The following is a 24,314-nucleotide window of genomic DNA, read 5'->3' as shown; positions in this document are numbered from 1 at the left end:
CATGCGCATTAAGCGGAAAATCGCTGCGATGCGAAGATTTTTACCGAGCGAACAACTCGGAATGACCCCCCATGTACACTGCAGGTGTGGCAGATATAACATGTGCAGAGAGAGTTAGATTTGGGTGGGTTATTTTGTTTCTGTGCTGCTTTATTTTTGCACTGTAATTTAGATTTCAGTTTGAACATACCCCACCCAAATCTAACTCTCTCTGCACATGTTATATCTGCCCACCCTGCAGTGCACATGGGTGGTCATTCCGAGTTGTTCGCTCGTTGCCGATTTTCGCTATGCTGCGATTTGTTGCTAAATGCGCATGCGCATGGTACGCAGCGCGCATGCGCTAAGTTATTTAACTAAAAACTTAGCAGTGTTGCTGTTGTTCTTGCGGCGCTTTTCAGTCGCACTGCTGATTGGCAAATGATTGACAGGAAAGGGGCGTTTCTGGGTGGTAACTGAGCGTTTTCCGGGAGTGTGCTAAAAAACGCAGGCGTGCCAGGTAAAAATGCGGGAGTGTCTGGAGAAACGGGGGAGTGGCTGGCCGAACGCAGGGCGTGTTTGTGCCGTCAAACCAGGAACTAAACGGACTGAGCTGATCGCAATCTAGGAGTAGGTCTGGAGCTACTCAGAAACTGCAAGAAAATATTTAGCAGCAATTCTGCTAATCTTTCGTTCGCAATTCTGCTAAACTAAGATACACTCCCAGAGGGCAGCGGCCTAGCGTTTGCAATGCTGCTAAAAGCAGCTAGCGAGCGAACAACTCGGAATGACCCCCATGGTTTTGCCCAGCTGCTAACAAATTTGCTGCTACGATCAACTCTGAATTAGGCCCTCTGCCTCTTTGCTGGGTGGTGAAAACATTTGCACTCCTGAAATGCTGTTACTAGGGGCAATACAAGATTTCCAGAGATGGATTCAAAATGTTTTATTTCAGAGCATGTAAAACAGGATTAGGTAATGTGTGTGGTTTCTGCATATGGAAGTGGCTTCTACAAGACGGAAGTTAGCTTCAGGAAAGGTTCTTACTTTGCTTTTGAGTGTCTATTTCTTAAAGTACACTACCCATACACATGTACAAGTATATGTAACATACACAGAAAGTGACTTGTTCCTGGATGTAACATACATAGAAAGTGACTTGTTCCTGGAGCATGAACTATATACAAGGTACACTCTTTCATATTGAACTTATACATATCGGCCCTCATTCCGAGTTGATCGGTCGCAAGGCGAATTTAGCAGAGTTACACACGCTAAGCCTACGCCTACTGGGAGTGTATCTTAGCTTCTTAAAATTGCGACCGATGTAATCGCAATATTGCGATTACAAACTACTTTGCAGTTTCTGAGTAACTTCAACCTTACTCTGCCTGTGCGATCAGTTCAGTGCTTGTCGTTCCTGGTTTGACGTCACAAACACACCCAGCGTTCGCTCAGACACTCCCCCGTTTCTCCAGCCACTCCTGCGTTTTTTCCGGAAACGGTAGCGTTTTCAACCACACGCCCATAAAACGCCGTGTTTCCGCCCAGTAACACCCATTTCCTGTCAATCACATTACGATCGCCGGAGCGATGAAAAAGCCGTGAGTAAAAATACTATCTTCATTGTTAAATTACTTGGCGCAGTCGCAGTGCGAATATTGCGCATGCGTACTAAGCGGATTTTCATTGCGATGCGATGAAAAATACAGAGCGAACGACTCGGAATGAGGGCCATCATTCATTTTCTAAATGCATTGAATAACATACTGTACAACTTGACATACTCTTATTTTCTTGCTTTAGGTAATCTATTGCTCCAGAGTTTTCATTACACCACAGGCAACTTCCAAGTAACACAACTGACTGAGGGCCTTATTCAGCTTAAGTTGCAATTTTGCTAAATTGCAAATGGGCGATTATCGAACAGATGCTTATGTGCTGCAAACACATTGTGCATGCATGACCCACGATTTGTGATTCATCTGCAATCGCATCTTGCTGGGAAGTGATCTCAGGCTGACTGACAGGTGGCGGGCATTTGTGGGCTTACACATGGCGTTTGTGGGGAGTGATTGGGGAAATGTAATTATGTCATGGCCATTTTTGTGGCGTGCATCTGACATTAGCTGCGATTCCTGCGATTGAAAACATGGCACCGGATGCAACTGCATTTTCATTCTGAGTAGCCCTGGGTTATTCGCAACTGTCAATGCTGCTCGATTTCTGCGTATGCATCACAGTTATGCGACTGCATATGCAAATATGCATCAATGGGCATCTGTTAGCTCTCTGGGCGGCTTTTCACATGCAATTTATAGCAAAAGCTGAATTGAGAAAATTACTATTTCTGTCTCAATAGCGACCCAAGCTGAACGAGGTCCTGAGTACTGTAGATATCAAAGATAACATTGCGGGGACCTTAGGTCATGCTTAGCAATTTTCTGGCTGCCACATGCGGAATGGTGCAGCCAGGTCGGTATAATAGGGGGTGTGACTCCAACATGGGTGTGCAGGGGTGTGCATGCATGATTGCATCATTGTAGCCCCGCTTATCACTATTCAGTGCTGAGATTACTGGCATTGAATAGCAGGGGCATGGCTATGATGACACGATTCAGCGCAAATTGCATTATCAGCCTCCGCGTACCTCCCACTTTTCAAGGATGGCTGCTGGGAGTTCTGGTGGGTGGTGCAGGGGGTGATTCCGGCTCCGGGAGGCTTGCCTGCCCCGCCAGGGGGCTGAGAGCTACACCCAATTTTTGGGTGAAGTGGGAGCTGCCTTTACCCAAGAGTACCTCGGTCAAGTTAAGAGCGAGGACAATTTTCAGAATCTGTTGTTGGTTCTCAGCACATTCGCAGGGCAGTAAAATCCTGCTCAAAGGAACACTTGTCATTTGTTCGGCTAATAGAATCTGAGTGTCGGAAGATTACTTCACTTGGATAAATGCAATTATTTTGTTATTGCAATCCAAATAAATAATTTATAGCTTTTCAACAAAATTGTTTTATTTTCAAGTCCTTTGAGGCACAACTTGGGGTAGTCCGATGGAATTTTGCATACGTTTTTATTATTATTTGTCCCATATCAGCATGCCGGCGCTTGGAGAACCACAAGAGCCTGCATGCCCAGACATTCAGGGCCCGCTGGCACCGTAGTCCTCCTGTAAAGAAAATATTATAATAAATACATGATATGTTATAAAAATAAAGTTTATAATACAGGGTCTTCACCTGGGGACGGCAGCCGTTAAGCTCTTTTGCATGGCCGCTGCTCAGGGGTGGATTGGGATGAAAAACCAGCCCGGAAAATTTAGGGAAGCAGCCCTAATGGGGGTGTGGTCTGATGAGGGGATGGGGTCTGTTGAGAAGGGCAGGATCCCTCCTCATAGGGCCTGATTGTATGCAATTGCTGCCTTCCTTGTGTCTTTTGCTTCAGTTGCATCTGAGACCAGGGGCAAATTGGGAACTACAAGTGGCCCTGTAAAATTTAGTAGAAGTGGCCTGACATGGGTAGCACAAGAGGTATAACATACCATGTAGCCATGGCAGCATTACTGGATGGCAGAGTTGCTGTACTGCAGAGATGGAATAACAGAATGAATGGGGATGATGGAGTGTACTGAGTGTGGTGGGCTGCCTGTCACGTGGGGGGTTTGGCCATATAACAACACACAAAACAGGACTCACAGACACGTCGGCCTACCAGGAATCTTCCTGCTGAGCCCTATAGCCAGTCTGCCTCTGCTGCCGCCCCTCCGCCCCTCCAGGGCTTCCGGCCTCTTCACCTGGGGGAGGTGGCCTTTAGGTAGCTCTTTTGCAAGGCTGCCGCCTCCACAGGGCTTCCGGCATCTTCTTTCTTCAGGAGCTCTTGCATGTTCCCTCACTGCTGGCTATGTGCCTCCCAAACCTAATTTAAATATTAAAATGAATAAAATATCTTAATGACACACATTTAGTTGATGCAAGTTATGTTAATTTTTTTCAACTGTTTCATTACACTGGTCAGCATGATTTTTTCCACAAGAAAACTGAATAGTGACTCTAGTGCAGTTTTAAATTCTGAATTCAAATATGTGATTAGAATTTTTCCATCAGACATTGGGACAGATGTATTACCCTGGAGAAGGCATAAGGAAGTGATAAATGCAAGGTGTGATAAATGCACCAGCCAATCAACTCCTAACTGTTAATTTACATATTGGAGCTGATTGGCTGGTGCATTTATCACCTTCCATTTATCACTGGTTTATCACTTCCTTATGCCTTCTCCAGGTTAATATATCTGCCCCAATATGTCCCCCTGTAGTCCCTTCCCACTCTCCCCTCTCAGCTTTATGTGGAGCCTCCAGCAGCTGCCTCCTCCTCCTCCCCCCCCCCATTCATCATGACATGCCGGTGTAGCCATGACCACCTCGTCGGGTCAAAGGAGCATGTATGCTGCGCTCCTGCAATCATGGCTTAGCACATTGTCCTGTGACCCAGGGGTGTCTCTCACCATAGAGGAGCCTGTTAGCACAAGTATTTCTTGTGTTAGTTGTTTTAATATTTTCAATAATGTCTAGAAAGTGTTTAAATCATCCAGACAATTTCTGTTATGTGTGTGGCGAAGTAGCCTTCAAACCTTCAAATCTTAGAGGCAAAATTTCAAGCCACTTGTAAAAAAGTGTTATGAACTTTAAAGTTGTAAAGTTGGTGATCTGGCTAAGAAGTGCGCCCGCATATACAGTATGCTGTGCATCATGTGTTAAGATTCTCACTGGCTGGAGTAATAGTTCACATCATATGCCATTTGCAATTCCAATGATTTGAAGGGAAATGAAGGACCATTCAACTGATTTCTATTTCTGCTTAACTAACATCAAAGGAATTACATCTAAAACAAAATAAACAGATAACTATCTAGCTTGCCACCTGCAACGAGGCCTGTTTTATATAGTGAAGAGTGTCTTGTAGCAACTAGCAAAGGGTCCAGGTTTTGTGACCTTAAGTGATAACTCTGACACTGTTCTAACTCATTCTGAAGAATAAACAGCAACCTAAGAAATGATCCTACATTCAAAGCAAGTAGTTCATCAGCTTCTCACTTGTTATCTCAAGAAGATCTTAATAATCTTATTCGGAATTTAAACAACAATCTGAACTTTTAAGTTCCAGGAATCTACTCCACAAAGATGTAAGAATATGCAGTTATCATACATGTACTATACCAGGCTGCCATAGTGATTCCAAAGACTCCTTCTCTGAAGAAAAAGGTATAGTAAGTTTTTGTAGGAATGTTTGTTCTGTTATGGAGGCTCTTGGACATCAACACTGGACAGATGAGTGGTGATTGTTCATAAACCCCTTTCACATCCCAAAAATAACCCGGTATCGACCCAGCATATTGCCGGGTCGACACGGGTCAGTGTGCGATGTGAAAGGACCCCATGAGAGTTCTCGGGTTGCCTAACCCGGTAATTCAACCCGTGTAATAAGAAAGGTTATTCCCGGGTTGAATACTGGGTCAAGCGCAGTGTGAATGGGTTGCCAGGTCGATGAGACCTGGTACCCATTCACAGTATGGGGAGAGGTGGCATGGAGATGAGCTCATCTCCCAGCGTTGCCTCCACCCCTGCCCCCGCTGCCAGCTCTGCCCCCCTCTGCTATGGCAACCGACTTGGCAATTTGCCAAATCGGGAAACCAGAAGGTAGTCTCCAGTGCTGAATCCCGCCCGGGAAGGACCCATTTCCAATTCCCGAGTGGGATCCGGTATTGGAGATTTGAAAGGGGAATAGACTCATCAAAAGTTAGTTTGAAGGCTGTGCTTATACATATTGACAATAAATTCCTATCAATACCTGTAGCACATGCCGCTGATATGAAAGAGACGTATGAAAATATGAATTTGCTGAAGAAAAAAAAAAATGCAGTATGAAAAATAGCAGTGCCCTCATCAGTCTAGCGCTCTACGCAGCCATGTTCCCTGTCTAATGGATGGGCCAGCCCTGGCTATCAGTGATGAGCATGGCCAGAGTTTCCATCAGCAGATTTCTATGATGGAAAAGAGGTACCAAGGCAAATGGAGTTCCAGTATGCTGGGTGACTATTGCTGGACCATGAATAGAGACATCCCAAAAGCAAAATATGCCCAAAAATCATAAACTACAACTTTTTAGATCAGCCAGAATGAGGTTTATATATATCTTTTAGACTTACATACATAACAATTTATTAAAACTTTAAATGTATAGATGTGTCCTCCTACATCCTTGTTGCTGTCACGTTAAACAGCCCTTCTTGTGACTCGGTAGCACCGAGTGTCTTTATGTGCGACTTTTTACATTAAAATGCTTCTTAGTCACATCTCTATATGAATAGGATGCACAAGCAGTTTTTGCTGATTAAAATGATATGCGGCATGCCTATATTCTGTGTGTGACCGTGGCTGTATCTGCGTACGAAATGCTATGCTGCAGTGTATTCACTGGAAATCAGTGTAACGTAGCATTTCATATGCAGATACAGCTGTTTGTGCTTCCTACTTGCACAGTAATGTGAATAAGACACATTTTCGGCAAAAAAAGATGCTTGTTGTTAGCAGAGATGCCCGGGAACTGCCAGCTCACTCTGCCTGGCATTTCGCGATTCATGGCATATTAAGGCTAGATGTATGAGGACACATCTGTATGTCTCAAAAAAAAAACCCTGTCCAATGGAAAAAATATGAATGCATATTCAAATTCAGCATGGAGAATATGAGTACATTTACATTTAGTTTATTTATTCTTATGAAAGTTTACTTTTGTAGACAAGTGTCATTTACTATCCACATGTACTACGATTGGAAATTGTAACCTGTGCCGAGTATAGTGGTAGCGGAGCAAGGGATCTTGGAAGAAATGTGGTGAGCGGTGCTAGACTGCGAGGGTACACATTTCCACTAACTTAGCTCGGGAGGCATTTGATATGCTGGCTGTCGGAATCCCGGCGCTCAGCATACCGGTGCCGGAGTCCCGACAGCCGGCATACCGACAACTATTTTCCCTCTTGGGGTGTCCACAACACCCCTTCAGGGAGAATAAATAGCGTGGCACTCATGGTGCGCCACTGTGCCCACAGCGTGGTGAACGCAGCGAGCCTGCAAGGGGCTCTTTTGCACTCACCCCGCTGCCTGCGGTCAGGATCCCGGCACTAGTATGCTGGGTGACGGGATCCTAATCGCCAGCATAATGTACTGCACCCATTTAGCTCATATATGGTGAAACATAAAAAATGACACAAAAAACTTATGTCAATCAATTTTGTGTCAACCATTTTCATGTCGGCCTTTTGATCCTGTTGACCTTTTGCACCTTTCGACCTTCTCTACTGTTTACCTTTTCCATGTTGACCTTTGACGCTATGGACCTTTTGACCCTGTCGATTATTTGGGGTCGACATATTGACTGTCTATCTTTTTACTGTTATTTATTTGTACTGTTAACCTGCAGTACAATGTATTTATTTCACACTGTCTGGGTAATACCTAGCCTTGAACTTTTTATCTGGGATTTGTGTAGCCAATAGTGAGGCGTAAATCTGACATTAAGCTCAAGACCATTTTAAAACCAGAGGTTTAATATGGAATGGCCCCTTTAAGAAATTTGAGCGACAGTTTTGTATGGGTTTCAGTAGTTAAACTGATCGGCAAAGTTTTTCTCAGTCTCTGTCAAGGGCCATCAGTTTTCAGCACTACCTCTTGTGTTTTTAAAATTCTTTCCTTCCCACCTTTGTTATTTCTGGTTGTATTGTCACATTTTGGGGGACATATACTAAGCAGTGATAAAAGTTGAGAAGTGAGCCAGTGGACAAGTTGCCCATGGCAACCAATCAGCACAGATTTAACATTTATAATTTGCATACTATAAAAGTATACAGAGCAGCTGATTGGTTGCCATGGGCAACTTCTCCACTGGCTCACTTCTCCACTTTTATCACTGCTTAGTACATCTCCTCCTTTGGTGGTGTTTTGATGAATTTGCTATATCACATCATTTGGGTGCACTCTCCTTATAAATAACTCTGAATATTAAAATAGTAACCTAGGATCCATCCTTTCATGCGAGCGAATGTATTTTGAAGAAAGTTTGTTGTGTATTCTATGAGTGTTGCTGTTTTTTCTTTCCTTCGTTCTTTTGTCCACCACCCTATTAACATCATACATTCATTTAATTAAATGTCAAAATGAATTTTACCAATTTTATATGCCAGCTCCAACGGACATGTGATTTATTTAAATAGATTATTATGTTGAGTAATTTATTAAAGGGGAATGAGAGACCATGGGTTTTTATGTGTGATTACTGTGTTGCTTATACTGTACTCTGCTTTCTCTTCCAGGTCTCCTCAGTCTGTGGATGGATCTGACCAGTGGAATGATGAATATTCAGCTGATACCTCAGTATCCAGTGATCGGGGAATCTGCCACCCTGAGTGTTACTGGGGTCACTGGGAATATTGTATCTATCACATGGTATAAAGGACCAAACACAACTACTGAGTATCATATACTCACATATCTTACTCCTGGTAATCCACCATTACTTCCTGGCCCTCCACACAACTCTCGGGTCACACATTCCTCTAATGGCTCATTACTAATCTCAGATCTTACTATCGCAGATAGCAATAATTACACAGTGAAGATACAGACAGAGAATCCAGAAGAACAAGCCTCTGTAATCCTGACTGTCTATGGTGAGTACACATTATCACTATCCCAGGCAGCCGTGTGATGAATAATGAGCTGTGTCTCTTCTGTGTCTGGCTGGGTACAGTGGTAGCTCCAGCTCTGAGCTGTTACTTAATATCTCATCAGCTATTCAATGCTTACAGAACTGTCTCTGTCTGTATTACATCAACCGTAAATACTAAGTTGGAAACCGTAGGTAGAGATGATGCACTGCATTCAGACAGGGTGAGTTGATTAAAAAGGGTGCGGCGTTTAATGGAACACACTGTTATTTCTGTTTGCAGGGTAGTCAACGTGTAATTGTGCAGATCAAGCACAGATGATGTAGAGAAGGCTTTTGCACAATTGACTTAAGTGTAGAGCCAGGGCCATAAGGAGGGATGTGCAGCCTGTGTGGATGCAAAGGGGGCAGTACCAGCCATACCTGACCATGGCTGCGGGCATCCCCTTCCTCCAGCTCATGGCTCCCACACCGTATGGGGAGACACTCTATGTTTTCTCCCTTAGTGCCATGGTAGCTCTGCTGCTGCTTGGAGCATCTGTAAGATGCTACTGTATGAGCAGCAGCTCATGAGCAGATGCTGTGAGACCCACCTGGATGGAACAATTAGCAATGACGGTGTGAGCACCACCCAGGGGGCGGGTGAAGCAAACGGCACAATGGCGCCCTGTTATGGTGCTGTGTAGATCAACATGTGTAATCTATCATACATGGGAACAAGTCAGCTAAGAACATGTGGATAGCTATACAGGCAATGTGCTAAGATGGAGGTCTTATGAGGAGCATTCATTTAAGACATGTATTGTATAACACAAAATTGAGTGATTGCACCAATATGACTGAACTTAGGGGGTCATTCCGACCTGATCGCACGCTGCCATTTTTCGCAGTGCAGCGATCAGGTCACTACTGCGTATGCGTAGTATAGATTTAAGAAGAATCCATTCGCACAGCCGATTGCAAGGAGATTGACAGGAAGAAGGCATTTCTGGGTGACAACTGACCGTTTTCTGGGAGTGCCATGGAAAACCCAGGCATGTCATAGCGTTTGCAGGGCGGGTGTCTGACGTCATATCTGGGACCTGACAGGCTGAAGTGATCACAGCGGCTGAGTAAGTTCAGAGCTACACAGAAAATTGCACAAAAACTTTTTGCACAGCTCCCCTGCACAAGCGATCGTACACTTGCTGGGCTAAAATACACTCCCCCATAGGCGGCGACTATCTGATCGCATGGCTGCAAAAAACTGCTACTGTGCAATCAATCCGGAATGACCCCCTTAATGCCTTAGTCTGACTTCCTGGTTGAGGCCATTGGAAGCAAACACAGAAAAGTTAACCAAAAATACAGTCAGAGCAAAGTTATCAGTTGCTAAGATTACTGCATTGCATACAAAAAATGAAACATTTTGGAAATTGGAGTTCAAGTACTATAATTGTCACATGAGAGGTCACACGTCATTTGAGTGCAAGCAGAGAAGTGTGAATCTTGCAGGGCTATGATCAGGCACACAGACATGCGGGGGGACACCCAGCACAGGGCTAGGCCGCCCTGCATGTGAGGCTCCCCCCCCCCCCGCAGAAGTACAAAAGCATTGCCTAGTGTTGGCCGGGAGTTACTCGTCACTGCCCGGGTCGCAGCGGCTGCGCGTGACATCACGCAGCCGCTGTGGCCTGCCCCCGCACGGTATGGCCACGCCCACAAAATGGCAGCAAAACACTGCCATGCCACCCCCTGTGTGCGCACTTATGACCTGATTGCTGCACTGTGATGAATGGCAGCATGCGATCAGGTCAGAATGACCCCCTTTATGTGCAGCAAAAAAAGCTATGTCACTGATGAAGTAGCCCTGAGTGTTACAGATAGTAATTTCAATTGCAATGAGGAATGGCTCACCACATTTCCCAAATGTGACCCTATCACAATCAAAGAAATTGACAACCAATTGCTTACAGCTACAAAAGTTGGCACAATAAAGTTTACTTAAAATTGGAACAAGAACAAAAGTCACAGAAATCTAAGATGTGCATTAAGTATCAGAAATGTGAACAAATCTTATTGCCATCAGTGTCCTAGAACAGAGAGGCCACAGAGTTCATTTCACTAAAGGAAGGTGCATTGTGAGAAACAGAAGAAGGACCATCAAAGCTACAGGCTCAAATGTCAACAGGTGTACATCCTTGATACACAGCACTGTTCCGCAATGATGACAAGTGAGTCAAAGTCACTGGAACTCTGGTATAGAAGATTTGGTCATGACAGTGCTCAAAACTTACAGAACGAGATGGATACAGGAATGTCAGTAAGTGACACAGAGAAACCCCCTACCTGCATATTTGGGAAATAGAGTTATTAGCCTTTCCCCAAGTCAGTAAGCAGAGCTACAAAACCACTTGAGATTTTACAATCAGATGTATGTGGTCCAATGCAAGTAAGTCGGTAAGTGGATACATATGCTTAACCAGTTGCCTGGCATGTTCACATCAGATGCGACCATGCCTGCAAGTGCCTTATCTGACATAGTCGCACAGGTTGCAAACAGTCAGACCAAGCCACCCCCAGACCTCCCCTGTATACCTGGAGGCTGTCCCGGCTTTCTAAATGGAAGCCGTGATGGTCGCAATATTTCCAATGTTCCCGGTCGATGTGTCGGAAAAAATATTTTTTTAAAGAAATCAAAAATATATATATTTTTCTATTTTTTTACTAAAATAATTTTGGATAGGGTTAAATTAATGTTCTTCACCTAATTCACTCATAAAAAAAAAAAACCTGAGAATTTCGGAGCGGTTTTTGAGGAAAAAAAAAGAGGAAAACAAGGAGGATTCATGTACTACATCAGAGAGAAATCTGAAGTAGGAAAGAAGATTGCAGACTACAAGAGACTTTGGAAATTAAACAGGTCACATACTTAAGACCCTGAGATCTCATACTGGTGGAGAACATATCAACAGGGAGGTGTAAAAATTCTTAAGAAAATATGGAATAGAGCATCAATTAACTATTGCCAATACTTCTGAACAAAACGGTGTCAGTTAACAGGAAACCTGTACAGTAGTGGAGAGAGCAAGATGCATGCTAATGAACACAGATCCTAGACAAGCAGTTTTCGGTAGAAGCCTAGCCCACACCAGTCTGTCTCAAGAACTGTTCTCCTACAGTTGCCCTAAAGGACAACACCTATTGAAGCATGGTCAAAGACAAAACCCATTGTATACTATCTCAAAGTTTTTGGAAGTATTGTCTATGTCCATATACCAAAAGAAAGCAGACGCAAGCTGGATTCAAAATCAGTAAAGTGAATCATACTTGGTTCTTACCATGAAAGTAAAGACTATCAATTATGGAATCCAAATGCCAAAAAGCTAGTCGTTTACAAATGTTATGTTCAAAGAGACAGCACAAGTTATAAAAAAGCTGGAAGTTGATAGGTAGAAATAGTATGTGTCACTGGACATGCCAGCATCTGCAGATATCTGAGTCAGAGATTATTAGCATGTGAGTTCAACCACAGAGGAGATCTTCTGCAAGATCAGATGAATGTGCAAATATTGCAGTTAGTGAGACTGGGATCATCCAGAATTCAAAATGAAAGTCTGATTGGCATAAATAGAAATCCAAAATAGGCAAAGAGACTTTGCAAGATTTAAAAATGACGTATGTGAAAATCATCAAGAAATGGTTCCCACGACTGTGAGACAAGACTTTTGTTCTGGACCATGCTGTCAGTAAAGAACTTTTACTAATATATCTTCTAAGAAGGCCAAGCTAATGCCATGTGATATGCTGATGCCTTTTCATGTGTTTAACCCAATTTGTTTGCCAGTCGCTGCAGAAAAGCTGAAATTAAAAGTTTGTGTCAAAAGAGGGAGAAGCTTGTAACGAGGGTGTGTGTTGAAAGTTAAGTGAACTACTGTGCAGACTCCAGTCTTCCTGTTCTTTAAGGACCCTTCATGCCATATGTCAAGAGGGCCTTCAAGATTTCTACAAAGCTTGTGTGGAGCCATCTTAATGCTGTATCGATTGACATGGTGGGAGACAGAAGTCCCCTGCTTAGCGCCTATGAGATACCTGGTTAATACCTGCTACAAAGCTGGTCCAGCATCCCTGCATCTTGTAAATTAGCTGATTAGCGCAGTATATGCCATGTGATGGTACACAGGATGGTAAATAGAGCATGGGAGTTAATGACTGCTTATTTATATTGCAGTATTAATAATACTATTTGGAAATCATTGTATATCACATTTTTACGACCTTTGTTACAGAAACCAAGGACTAAATATAACAGGGTGCAAAAATAATTGCAAGTGCAAACTCACATCAACTTGCTGCAAGTATGATACGAGGTTGTACCATGTCTCGCACTATAATAGGTTGCAAGTTTGCGAGTTCGAGGCTCACAGAAATTCAAGGCAATGCAAGTTTATTTGCATGTAACCTCTTACCTTATAATGTGAGTTTCATTACAAGGTGCGAGTTTGACAGAAGCCCACATAGATCAATGAGATCCATGCAGGCTTCTCTGTGTAAAAGTAATTAAAGTGTTAAAAGTCAGAGAAAAAGAATGCCATGGGGTCCCCCCACAAAAGCATAACCAGTCCTGGGCTCTTTGAGCCATTCCTGATTTAAAAAAATACAGGTAAAAATATGAATATAGTAACATAGTATCTAAGGTTGAAAAAAGACAATTGTCCATCGAGTTCAACCTATTTGTGGTCTCCTATGCATGATTATTTTGTATAAAATTATGACTGAAGTTGATGACTGCCGTTACGTTTTACCCCTCTTTTTTATAATAACCATAGTGTGTGACTATGCCCCGTAACCCTGGATATCATTATCCATTAGGAATTTATCTAACCCATTCTTAAAGGTGTTGACTGAGTCGGCCATTACAACTCCCTCGGGCAGGGAATTCCAAACACGTATCGTCCTTACCGTAAAAAAGCCTTTACGCCGTATTGTGCGGAATCTCCTCTCCTCTAACCTGAGTGAGTGTCCACGAGTTCTCTGTGTTGATCTAACCAAAAACAGGTCCTGCGCAAGATCTGTATATTGTCCCCTTATATATTTGTAAAAGTTGATCATGTCCCCTCTTAATCTCCTCTTTTCCAGTGTAAATATGGTTCCCTGTATTTAATTAACGTGCTCCAGGCTCTTGAAGTAAGCCCTAGTTCTAAAAAGACAGGGAACAAAACAAGTAGGGTCCCCCATATTTTTAGATCCAGCACCGGGCTCCACTAGCAGGACGGGGGGGGGGGGGGGGGTAGTGCCCCCAAGGGACACACTTGATAACGCATACATCCCCGTTAACTAGTCAGTCCAGGCAAGGAAATCCTGAGTAAGTGGGGACCCCTTCAATAAAGGTGTCCCCTCTCTCCAGGGCACCCAAGAGCTAGGCCTGAAGCCTGTGACTATCCCCAGCACTAGAAAGATTATTGGTAACTGCCCAAATGGATCCAAGTGGTTCATAGTATGAAAAACAATTTAATAAAAACAATAAATATAAAATATTATATTAGTATCATTGCATAAAAAGGGCAATGTTACAAAATTAAAGTCTCGGTTGTTTGCATATATAAGCAATAGCAGATGCTAGAGATGTTAATTACTAGCAATTTATTAGAGCAAACTGAGACATCTCTATGTCTAGAGAACCATGCTGTTTGTAAGCCGGCAATATGATAATAGCAGTTAATGGGTCGCTACTGAGATGCGATCGCATTCTTCCCAGTTTTGGGCCAGTGCGCACACATAGGGCAGGGAGATGTGATTGCATCCCAGTAATGCGAACACCTCTGCCTGATTAACAGGCAAAGGACATTGTGGGGCGGTCGTGGGCAGAGATGCAGTGTTGGGGGTGGTGACTTGGCGGTGCAGAGGCATGGCATCTGAAAGGGAGGCGGGTTCGGGCGGCCGTGTATCATCTGCACGGCTGCTGCAATGGAGAAAAGGGAGGTGGCCCCACTGCCTTTGTAGCCAGGCTGCAGAGGCAGGGGGCTTCCCTTAATCAGTGATGCAATTGCAATTGATTTGTGATCGCATCGCTGGCCACCATAAGCATGCTGGGCAGCTTGCCCTGTGCTGGGCGACCCCCAGCATGCGATTCTAACCAGTTGCAGCTTTGCTAATTTAGCAAAACTGCAACTGAGGCTGAATCGGGTCCTATGTCCAATTCATGCAAAGCCACGACAGTCAATTTGTGCATTAACTGCTAATATTATTTTACCGCCTTAACAACAGCATGGGTCTTAGAAAGTAGCAGCGATGTTCAGTCCAACAACATCTGAATTATGCCCACCATGTGTCCGATACTCACAAATAAAAACTACTAGAATTGACAAAACCATTTTGCTAGTGTATGCAGACCACTGTGATGTGCGTAATTTGTACATCTGTGTGCAACTCTGTCTGCATCTGTGCAAAAAGTGCTTTGATGCAATAGCTGCAGCTTTCCTTATGCAAGATTCCATTGTAGTTAATCTACGACTTTATATGTGTGTTCAACCAATTTGTGTACAGTTAGGGCTGTAGCCCAGCATCTCTAGTATACTATGATTGGCTTTTCAGGCTTTTCACTAATTCAAGAAATATACAAGGTATGCTACTCCTCTTGGAGCGTCTTACTCATGAAGAGCATTTACATGCCATATGGTGTATAGAAGCTAGGTATTCAATTAGCTGTGATTACTCAGAGGTGTAAGTGTGGTTACATGCCACACATATGGGGGGTCATTCCGAGTTGATCGTAGCCCGACAAAATTTTGCAGGGCTACGATCATGACAATAGAGATGCGGGGAGACGCCCAGCACAGGGCTATCCTACCCCGCATGTCAGTGCCGCCCCCCCCCCCCCCCCCGCAGAAGTGCAAAAGCATTGCACAGCATCGCACAACGCTAAAGCTGCACTGGCCGGGAGCTACTTATCGCTCCCCGGCCCGCAGCGGCTGCGTGTGAGGTCGCCCAGCGGCTGCGACCCGCCCCCTGTACGGTCCGGCTATGCCTGCGTTGGCCGGACCATGCCCACGAAACAGCGGCCAAACGCTGCTGTTCCACCCCCCCGCCCAGTGACCGCCTCTGCCTGTCAATGAGGCACAGGCTATTGTAGCTCAGCGACGGCCTTCGGCCACCTGGCATTCACCGGTGCACTGCGGCACCGGTGCATGCGCAGTTCTGACCCGATCGCTGCACTGCGATAAACTGCAGCATGCGATCGGATCAGAATGACCCCCATGGTACAGCTAAATCTGCTAGTTTTGGGTGAGATAGGGCCACGAGGGGGGGTGAGCACCATTGCCGTCGCTGACGTTTACTGACCGTCACATCAGCAACTCGCTCTCCTCACATGCGGGAGTGAGTGAATTGAATTGAGTCCTATGTGTATGACGACACATCTATAGAATGTATATAACAATGGTTTGAAATCAGTGAACATTATTTATTGAATATAAAATTGCGGGCGCCTATCTTTTGGATACATTTGCCCAGCCCTGCTCTTGTAATTTTCCATAAATGTGATACTGGGCCTCTATTAGGCTTGTGGTCCTATGATGGATGCTATATTATATGTACTGGTTAGTACTGGTATATTGTCATCCATATGAAGGTGTAAAATAAAATGTAGTTACGTTTCAGCTCATTCATTTTATTTCTGTATTATTACTTAGCAACATGACCAATTACCAGTCCCCATGTTCCTTCATCCACAGAGCGGGTCAGTAAGCCAAAGGTCACTGCGCCTACCTCCCAGCCCAAGGAAAATGACACATTCACCCTGACATGTGACACCAGGAATGCTGAGAGGATACTATGGAGCAGGAACAGTGTCAGTCTCCCCTCTGGGCCCATCCTATCAGCAGATAACAGGACGGTCACTTTCTCCAGGGTTACACGGGGAGACTCAGGAGACTACAGATGTGAGGCTGCAAACCCAGCCAGTAAGAATACCAGCGATCCCTACCCAGTAACCGTATCCTGTGAGTACTTGTGAGATTACTGGACGATTAAGCAACCGGGTGTGATATATAATAAGTTGACAATCAGATTGTGGACACCAGAATGTCGACATGGCCTGAATGTTTATATGTACAGAATGTCGGCATATTCATGATCAACATTTACAATGCCGACACTGACATAATGTTGGCATTGGCAGAATATCGAATTTGTGAATATCTACAGTCAGCATGTTGATAATGCAATTATGCATGTACTTTCCATCTAATGCTAACCCTAACCCTACAGTAACCCAAACCCTAATCAAACTAGTGATGAGCGGGTTCGGTTCCTCGGAAACCGAACCCCCCCGACCTTCACCCATTTTTACACGGGTCCGAGGTATACTCGGATTCTCCCGTATGGCTCGGTTAACCCGAGAACGCCCGAACGTCATCATCCCGCTGTCGGATTCTCGCGAGATTCGGATTCTATATAAGGAGCCGCGCGTCGCCGCCATTTTTCACTCGTGCATTGGAAATGATAGTGAGAGGACGTGGCTGGCGTCCTCTCACTTTGTTTCAGGGGGCTGCACGTCTTTATTCTGGGGACCAGCAGTATTATAGGAGGAGTACAGTGCAGAGTTTTGCTGACCAGTGACCACCAGTATTATACGTTGTCTGCCTGAAAAACGCTCCATATCTGTGCTCAGTGTGCTGCATATATCTGTGCTCACACTGCTTTATTGTGGGGACTGGGGACCAGCAGTATTATATAGGAGGAGTACAGTGCAGAGTTTTGCTGACCAGTGACCACCAGTATTATACGTTGTCTGCCTGAAAAACGCTCCATATCTGTGCTCAGTGTGCTGCATATATCTGTGCTCACACTGCTTTATTATTGTGGGTACTGGGGACCACCAGTATATTATATAGGAGGAGTACAGTGCAGAGTTTTGCTGACCAGTGACCACCAGTATTATACGTTCTCTGCCTGAAAAACGCTCCATATCTGTGCTGCATTGTAGTATATAGTAGGTGTACAGTGCATAATTTTGCTGACCACCAGTATATAATATATAGGAGTACGGTACAGAAGGCCACTGCTCTACCTACCTCTGTGTCGTCAAGTATACTATCCATCCATACCTGTGGTGCATTTCAGTTTTGCACAGTTTGCTGACCACTAGTATATAATATATAGCAGTACGGTACAGTAGGCCACTGCTTTACCTACCTCTGTGTCGTCAAGTATACTATCCATCCATACCTGTGGTGCATTTCAGTTTTGCAGAGTTTGCTGACCACCAGTATATAATATATAGCAGTACGGTACAGTAGGCCACTGCTCTACCTACCTCTGTGTCGTCAAGTATACTATCCATCCATACCTGTGGTGCATTTCAGTTGTGCGCAGTATATATAGTAGTAGGCCATTGCTATTGATACTGGCATATAATTCCACACATTAAAAAATGGAGAACAAAAATGTGGAGGGTAAAATAGGGAAAGCTCAAGATCCACTTCCACCTCGTGCTGAAGCTGCTGCCACTAGTCATGGCCGAGATGATGAAATGCCATCAACGTCGTCTGCCAAGGCCGATGCCCAATGTCATAGTAGAGAGCATGTAAAATCCAAAACACAAAAGTTCAGTAAAATGACCCAAAAATCAAAATTAAAAGCATCTGAGGAGAAGCGTAAACTTGCCAATATGCCATTTACGACACGGAGTGGCAAGGAACGGCTGAGGCCCTAGCCTATGTTCATGGCTAGTGGTTCAGCTTCACATGAGGATGGTAGCACTCATCCTCTCACTAGAAAAATGAAAAGACTTAAGCTGGCAAAAGCACAGCAAAGAACTGTGTGTTCTTCTAAATCACAAATCCCCAAGGAGAGTCCAATTGTGTCGGCTGCGATGCCTGACCTTCCCAACACTGGACGGGAAGAGGTGGCGCCTTCCACCATTTGCACGCCCCCTGCAAGTGCTGGAAGGAGCACCCGCAGTCCAGTTCCTGATAGTCAAATTGAAAAAGTCACTGTTGAAGTACACCAGGATGAGGATATGGGTGTTGCTGGCGCTGAGGAGGAAATTGACAAGGAGCATTCTGATGGTGAGGTGGTTTGTTTAAGTCAGGCACCCGGGGAGACACCTGTTGTCCGTGGGACGAATATGGTTATTGACATGCCTGGTCAAATTACTAAAAAAATCACCTCTTCGGTGTGGAATTATTTTAACACAAATGTGGACAACAGGTGTCAAGCCGTGTGTTGCCTTTGTCAAGCTGTAATTAGTAGGGGTAAGGACGTTAACCACCTCGGAACATCCTCCCTTATACGTCACCTGGACCGCATTCATCAGAAGTCAGTGACAAGTTAAAAAACTTTGGATGACAGCGGAAGCAGTCCACTGACCACTAAATCCCTTCCTCTTGTAACCAAGCTCCTGCAAACCACACCACCAACTCCTTCAGTGTCAATTTCCTCCTTACACAGGAAAGCCAATAGTCCTGCAGGCCATGTCACTGTCAAGTCTGACGAGTCCTCTCCTGCCTGGGATTCCTCCGATGCATCCTTGAGTGTAACGCCTACTGCTGCTGGCACTGCTGTTGTAACTGCTGGGAGTCGATTGTCATCCCAGAGGGGAAGTCGGAAGACCACTTGTACTACTTCCAGTAAGCAATTGACTGTCCAACAGTCCTTTGCGAGGAAGATGAAATATCACAGCAGTCATCCTGCTGCAAAGCGGATAACTCAGGCCTTGGCAGCCTGAGCGGTGAGAAACGTGTTTCCGTTATCCACCGTTAATTCACAGGCAACTACAGACTTGATTGAGGTACTGTGTCCCCGGTACCAAATACCATCTAGGTTCCATTTCTCTAGGCAGGCGATACCGAAAATGTACACAGACCTCAGAAAAAGAGTCACCAGTGTCCTAAAAAATGCAGTTGTAACCAATGTCCACTTAACCACGGACATGTGGACAAGTGGAGCAGGGCAGACTCAGGACTATATGACTGTGACAGCCCACTGGGTAGATGTATTGCCTCCCGCAGCAAGAACAGCAGCGGAAGGCACCAGTAGCAGCATCTCGCAAACGCCAACTCGTTCCTAGGCAGGCTACGCTTTGTATCACCGCTTCCAGAAGAGGCACACAGCTGACAACCTCTTACGGAAACTGAGGAACATCATCGCTGAATGGCTTACCCCAAATGGTCTCTCCTGGGGATTTGTGACATCGGACAATGCCAGCAATTGTGCGTGCATTACATCTGGGCAAATTCCAGCACGTCCCATGTTTTGCACATACATTGAATTTGGTGGTGCAGAATTATTTAAAAAACAACAGGGGCGTGCAAGAGATGCTGTCGGTGGCCCTAAGAATTGCGGGCCACTTTCGGCATTCAGCCACCGCGTGCCGAAGACTGGAGCACCAGCAAACACTCCTGAACCTGCCCTGCCATCATCTGAAGCAAGAGGTGGTAACGAGGTGGAATTCAACCCTCTATATGCTTCAGAGGATGGAGGAGCAGCAAAAGGCCATTCAAGCCTATACATCTGCCTACGATATAGGCAAAGGAGGGGGAATGCACCTGACTCAAGCGCAGTGGAGAATGATTTCAACGTTGTGCAAGGTTCTGCAACCCTTTGAACTTGCCACACGTGAAGTCAGTTCAGACACTGCCAGCCTGAGTCAGGTCATTCCCCTCATCAGGCTTTTGCAGAAGAAGCTGGAGACATTGAAGGAGGAGCTAAAACAGAGCGATTCCGCTAGGCATGTGGGACTTGTGGATGGAGCCCTTAATTCACTTAACTAGGATTCACGGGTGGTCAATCTGTTGAAATCAGAGCACTACATTTTGGCCACCGTGCTCGATCCTAGATTAAAAACCTACGTTGTATCTCTCTTCCTGGCAGACACAAGTCTGCAGAGGTTCAAAGACCTGCTGGTGAGAAAATTGTCAAGTCAAGCGGAACGTGACCCGTCAACAGCTCCTCCTTCACATTCTCCCGCAACTGGGGGTGCGAGGAAAAGGCTAAGAATTCCGAGCCCACCCGCTGGCGGTGATGCAGGGCAGTCTGGAGCGAGTGCTGACATCTGGTCCGGACTGAAGGACCTGCCAACGATTACGGACATGTCGTCTACTGTCACTGCATATGATTCTCTCGCCATTGAAAGAATGGTGGAGGATTATATGAGTGACCGCATCCAAGTAGGCACGTCAGACAGTCCGTACGTATACTGGCAGGAAAAAGCGGCAATTTGGAGGCCCTTGCACAAACTGGCTTTATTCTACCTAAGTTGCCCCCCCTCCAGTGTGTACTCCGAAAGAGTGTTTAGTGCAGCCGCTCACCTTGTCAGCAATCGGCGTACGAGGTTACTTCCAGAAAACGTGGAGACGAGGATGTTCATCAAAATGAATTATAATCAATTCCTCCGTGGAGACATTCACCAGCAATTGCCGCCAGAAAGTACACAGGGACCTGCGATGGTGGATTTCAGTGGGGACGAATTAATAATCTGTGAGGAGGGGGATGTACACAGTGAAAGGGGTGAGGAATCGGACGATGAGGAGGAGGTGGACATCTTGCCTCTGTAGAGCCAGTTTGTGCAAGGAGAGATTGATTGCTTCTTTTTTGGTGGGGGCCCAAACCAACCAGTGTGGCAGATCCTGTCGCTGAAATGATGGGTTTGTTAAAGTGTGCATGTCCTGTTTATACAACATAAGGGTGGGTGGGAGGGCCCAAGGACAATTCCATCTTGCACCTCTTTTTTCTCTAATTTTTCTTTGCATCATGTGCTGTTTGGGGACTATTTTTTTGAAGTGCCATCCTGTCTGACACTGCAGTGCCACTCCTAGATGGGCCAGGTGTTTGTGTCAGCCACTTGGGTCGCTTAGCTTAGTCATCCAGCGACCTCGGTGCAAATTTTAGGACTAAAAATAATATTGTGAGGTGTGAGGTGTTCAGAATAGACTGAAAATGAGTGGAAATTATGGTTATTGAGGTTAATAATACTATGGGATCAAAAATGACCCCCAAATTCTATGATTTAAGCTGTTTTTGAGGGGTTTTTGTAAAAAAACACCCGAATCCGACAAAAAATTTTCAGGGAGGTTTTGCCAGAACGCGTCCGAATCCAAAACACGGCCGCAAAACTAAATCCAAAACCAAAACACAAAACCCGAAAAATGTCTGGTGCACATCACTAATTCAGACCTCATCACTGTTGTGCGAAATCGCACAGCGGACGATTATCAAACGACTGCGCATGTGTACGGATCATAATGCGCAGATGAGAGGCCAAACTGCAAAAAAAATTCTGCAGCTTTTTTTATCGCTAGGCGTACGCAGACTGATTGACAGGAAGCGGACATTTGGATGTGGTAACTGCCCGTTTTCTGGGAGTGTCAGGAAAAACGCAGGCGTTCCCAAACGTTGTCAGGGCGGGTGTGTGACGTCAGCTCCGGCTCAATCAGCCTGTTTGTATCGCACTGTAGGAGTAAGTCCTGGGCTGCGCACAGACTGGAAAAAACATTAGATGGTGAATGAGTTGCGAATAGATTTGCTGCAGGCTGGCATTTGCAAAACTTTTAGCATGGCATACGCAGACTTGCATGGTGCGGATTTTCACTCTGTCTGTCAGCGACTATCCGATCGCAAATTCGCAGAGGTGCGATCAGGTCTGAATTATCCCTATATCCCTGCAATACATCACTATGCTACTTTCCTGCACTATATCTACCACCCCAAAATACCTCACCACACTACATCACTATGAAACCTCCCCACGCTATATCACTGCACAACATACCTGCACTATATCACTTCGCTACCTCTCCACACTGCATACCAGCACTAAACATACCCAAACTTCCTCCCATCACTACATCACTGTTACCTACTTACACTACATCCCTGCACTATATCCCTGAACTGCCTCCCCCCACTACATCTCAGCACTATACCACTATGCTACTACAGCAGCGATCAGGTCTGAACTGCGTATGCGCCAGTGCGGCAGTGCACCGGCGCATGAAAGACAGCCGACGGCTGTCTTAGCTCGGTCGCTGGGCGGGCCGCCGGTGTTTGGCTACCGTTTAGGGGGCGCGGTCCGGGCAACGCAGGTGTGGCCAGACCGTTGGGGCTGCGGGCCGTGGCAGCTGCGTGACATTACACGCAGCCGCCGTGACCCTCACAGCGACGAGTAGCTCCCTGCCAGCGCGCAGGAGCTGCACTGGTGGGTAGCTACTCTTCAAGTACAAAAGCATCGCCGCTGTGCGATGCTTTTGTTCTTCTGCGACAGGGTAGAGCCTGACATGCGGGACAGACTAGCCCTGTGCTGGGCATTTCCCCCGCATGTCAGCATGACTGATTGTAGATGTACTAAATTTAGCACATCTACGATCAGGTCTGATTTAGCCACAACATCTCTGCACCATATAACTGCACTACACCTTCACACTACAGTATATCACCGCTCTACCTTCCAACTATATCACTGCACTAACACCCCACACTACATCACTATGCTACCTCCCCACACTACACCTCACCACTATACTACACTTCCTCCCCACACTACATACTATGCTACCTTACCACACAACTTCTCAGCACTATGGGGGTTATTCCGACCCGTTCGCACGCACGCGCATGCGTGGCGGCCGCAGTGCATGTGCGCCATGTTTTCCGGCGACAGGGGTCACCGGGTTACGTCAAGAAGTACGAACAAAGCGGTCACAGAGCCGACAGCAAGAAGATTGACAGGAAGAAGGCGATCCTAGGCGGCACCGAAGCATTTCCAGCCATTTTCTGGGAGTGGATTTGAAAATGCAGGCGTGTCCAGAAGAACGGAGGGCGGATGTCTGATGTCAGAGCCGGGACCTGCATCGCTGAGATCGTCGCACAGGGTAAGTATAAGTATGTCCAGGGCTGGTCTAGTTTTACATGAACATTTTTTAGCTTAGCAGGGCTGCACAAATGATCTCAGCCCTGCTAAGCTAAAATACACTCCCCCATAGGCGTGGAATAGTTGATCGCAGCAGCAGCAAAAAGTTGCTGGCTGCGATCAACTCGGAATGACCACCTACATCTCTGCACTACATCAGTACACTGTCTCCCTCACATTGTATAATTGCACTACCTCACCACAATACATCACTATACACAACACTGAACTGCCTTCCACACTACATTTTTATTTTTATCTTTGCTCTGGTCTTTGCATGCAGAGTAGCTCTGGAGGATCCAGAGTAGTCCCTTCCATCCTCATCCTCAGGCCGACCCCTTCTTACCCCCTATGCTGCGCTGCCTGGACTGCATCACTCTAAAAGTTTTAGAGTGATGCAGTCCAGGCAGCGCAGCATAGGGAGTAAGAAGGGATCGGCCTGTGGATGAAGATGGAAGGGACTACTCTGGATGTCTGCTTACTCACTACAATGCATCAGCCCATGGGTGGCTGAATTAGGCATGTGCTGCACATGCCTATTCTCAGTGCCCAATCTGTACCTCCCTCCTGGACCCGGACCATTGATGACTGTCACTCTGTGCCCTTGTAAATCCCCAAACATAAAAGCAGTGCTCTGTACCTACTGGATACCGTGTTAGGTACAGTGCGGAATACTTGGGACACAGTTAAATATTGAGTGAGTTACAGTGTGAGACACGCAGTGCGGATCAGA

The 24,314-nt window shown here is 45.6% G+C and overlaps 1 protein-coding gene across 1 annotated transcript in view; it reads left to right on the top strand.

Annotated features, from left to right (window-relative positions):
- Positions 1-8,070: 8,070 nt before the first annotated feature.
- Positions 8,071-24,314, top strand: part of LOC134965206 (carcinoembryonic antigen-related cell adhesion molecule 21-like) — a 270,497-nt gene continuing 254,253 nt past the window's right edge. Inside the window, exons 1-3 of the mRNA XM_063941715.1 lie at positions 8,071-8,086; positions 8,342-8,698; positions 16,407-16,673. Coding sequence (XP_063797785.1) covers positions 8,071-8,086; positions 8,342-8,698; positions 16,407-16,673 — 640 coding nt within the window. The remainder of the gene's footprint in view (positions 8,087-8,341; positions 8,699-16,406; positions 16,674-24,314) is intronic.

This window comes from Pseudophryne corroboree, chromosome 10 (genome assembly GCF_028390025.1).
Source record: "Pseudophryne corroboree isolate aPseCor3 chromosome 10, aPseCor3.hap2, whole genome shotgun sequence".
NCBI classification, from domain to species: Eukaryota; Metazoa; Chordata; class Amphibia; order Anura; family Myobatrachidae; genus Pseudophryne; species Pseudophryne corroboree.
This window is presented reverse-complemented; position numbering and strand designations above follow the sequence as displayed.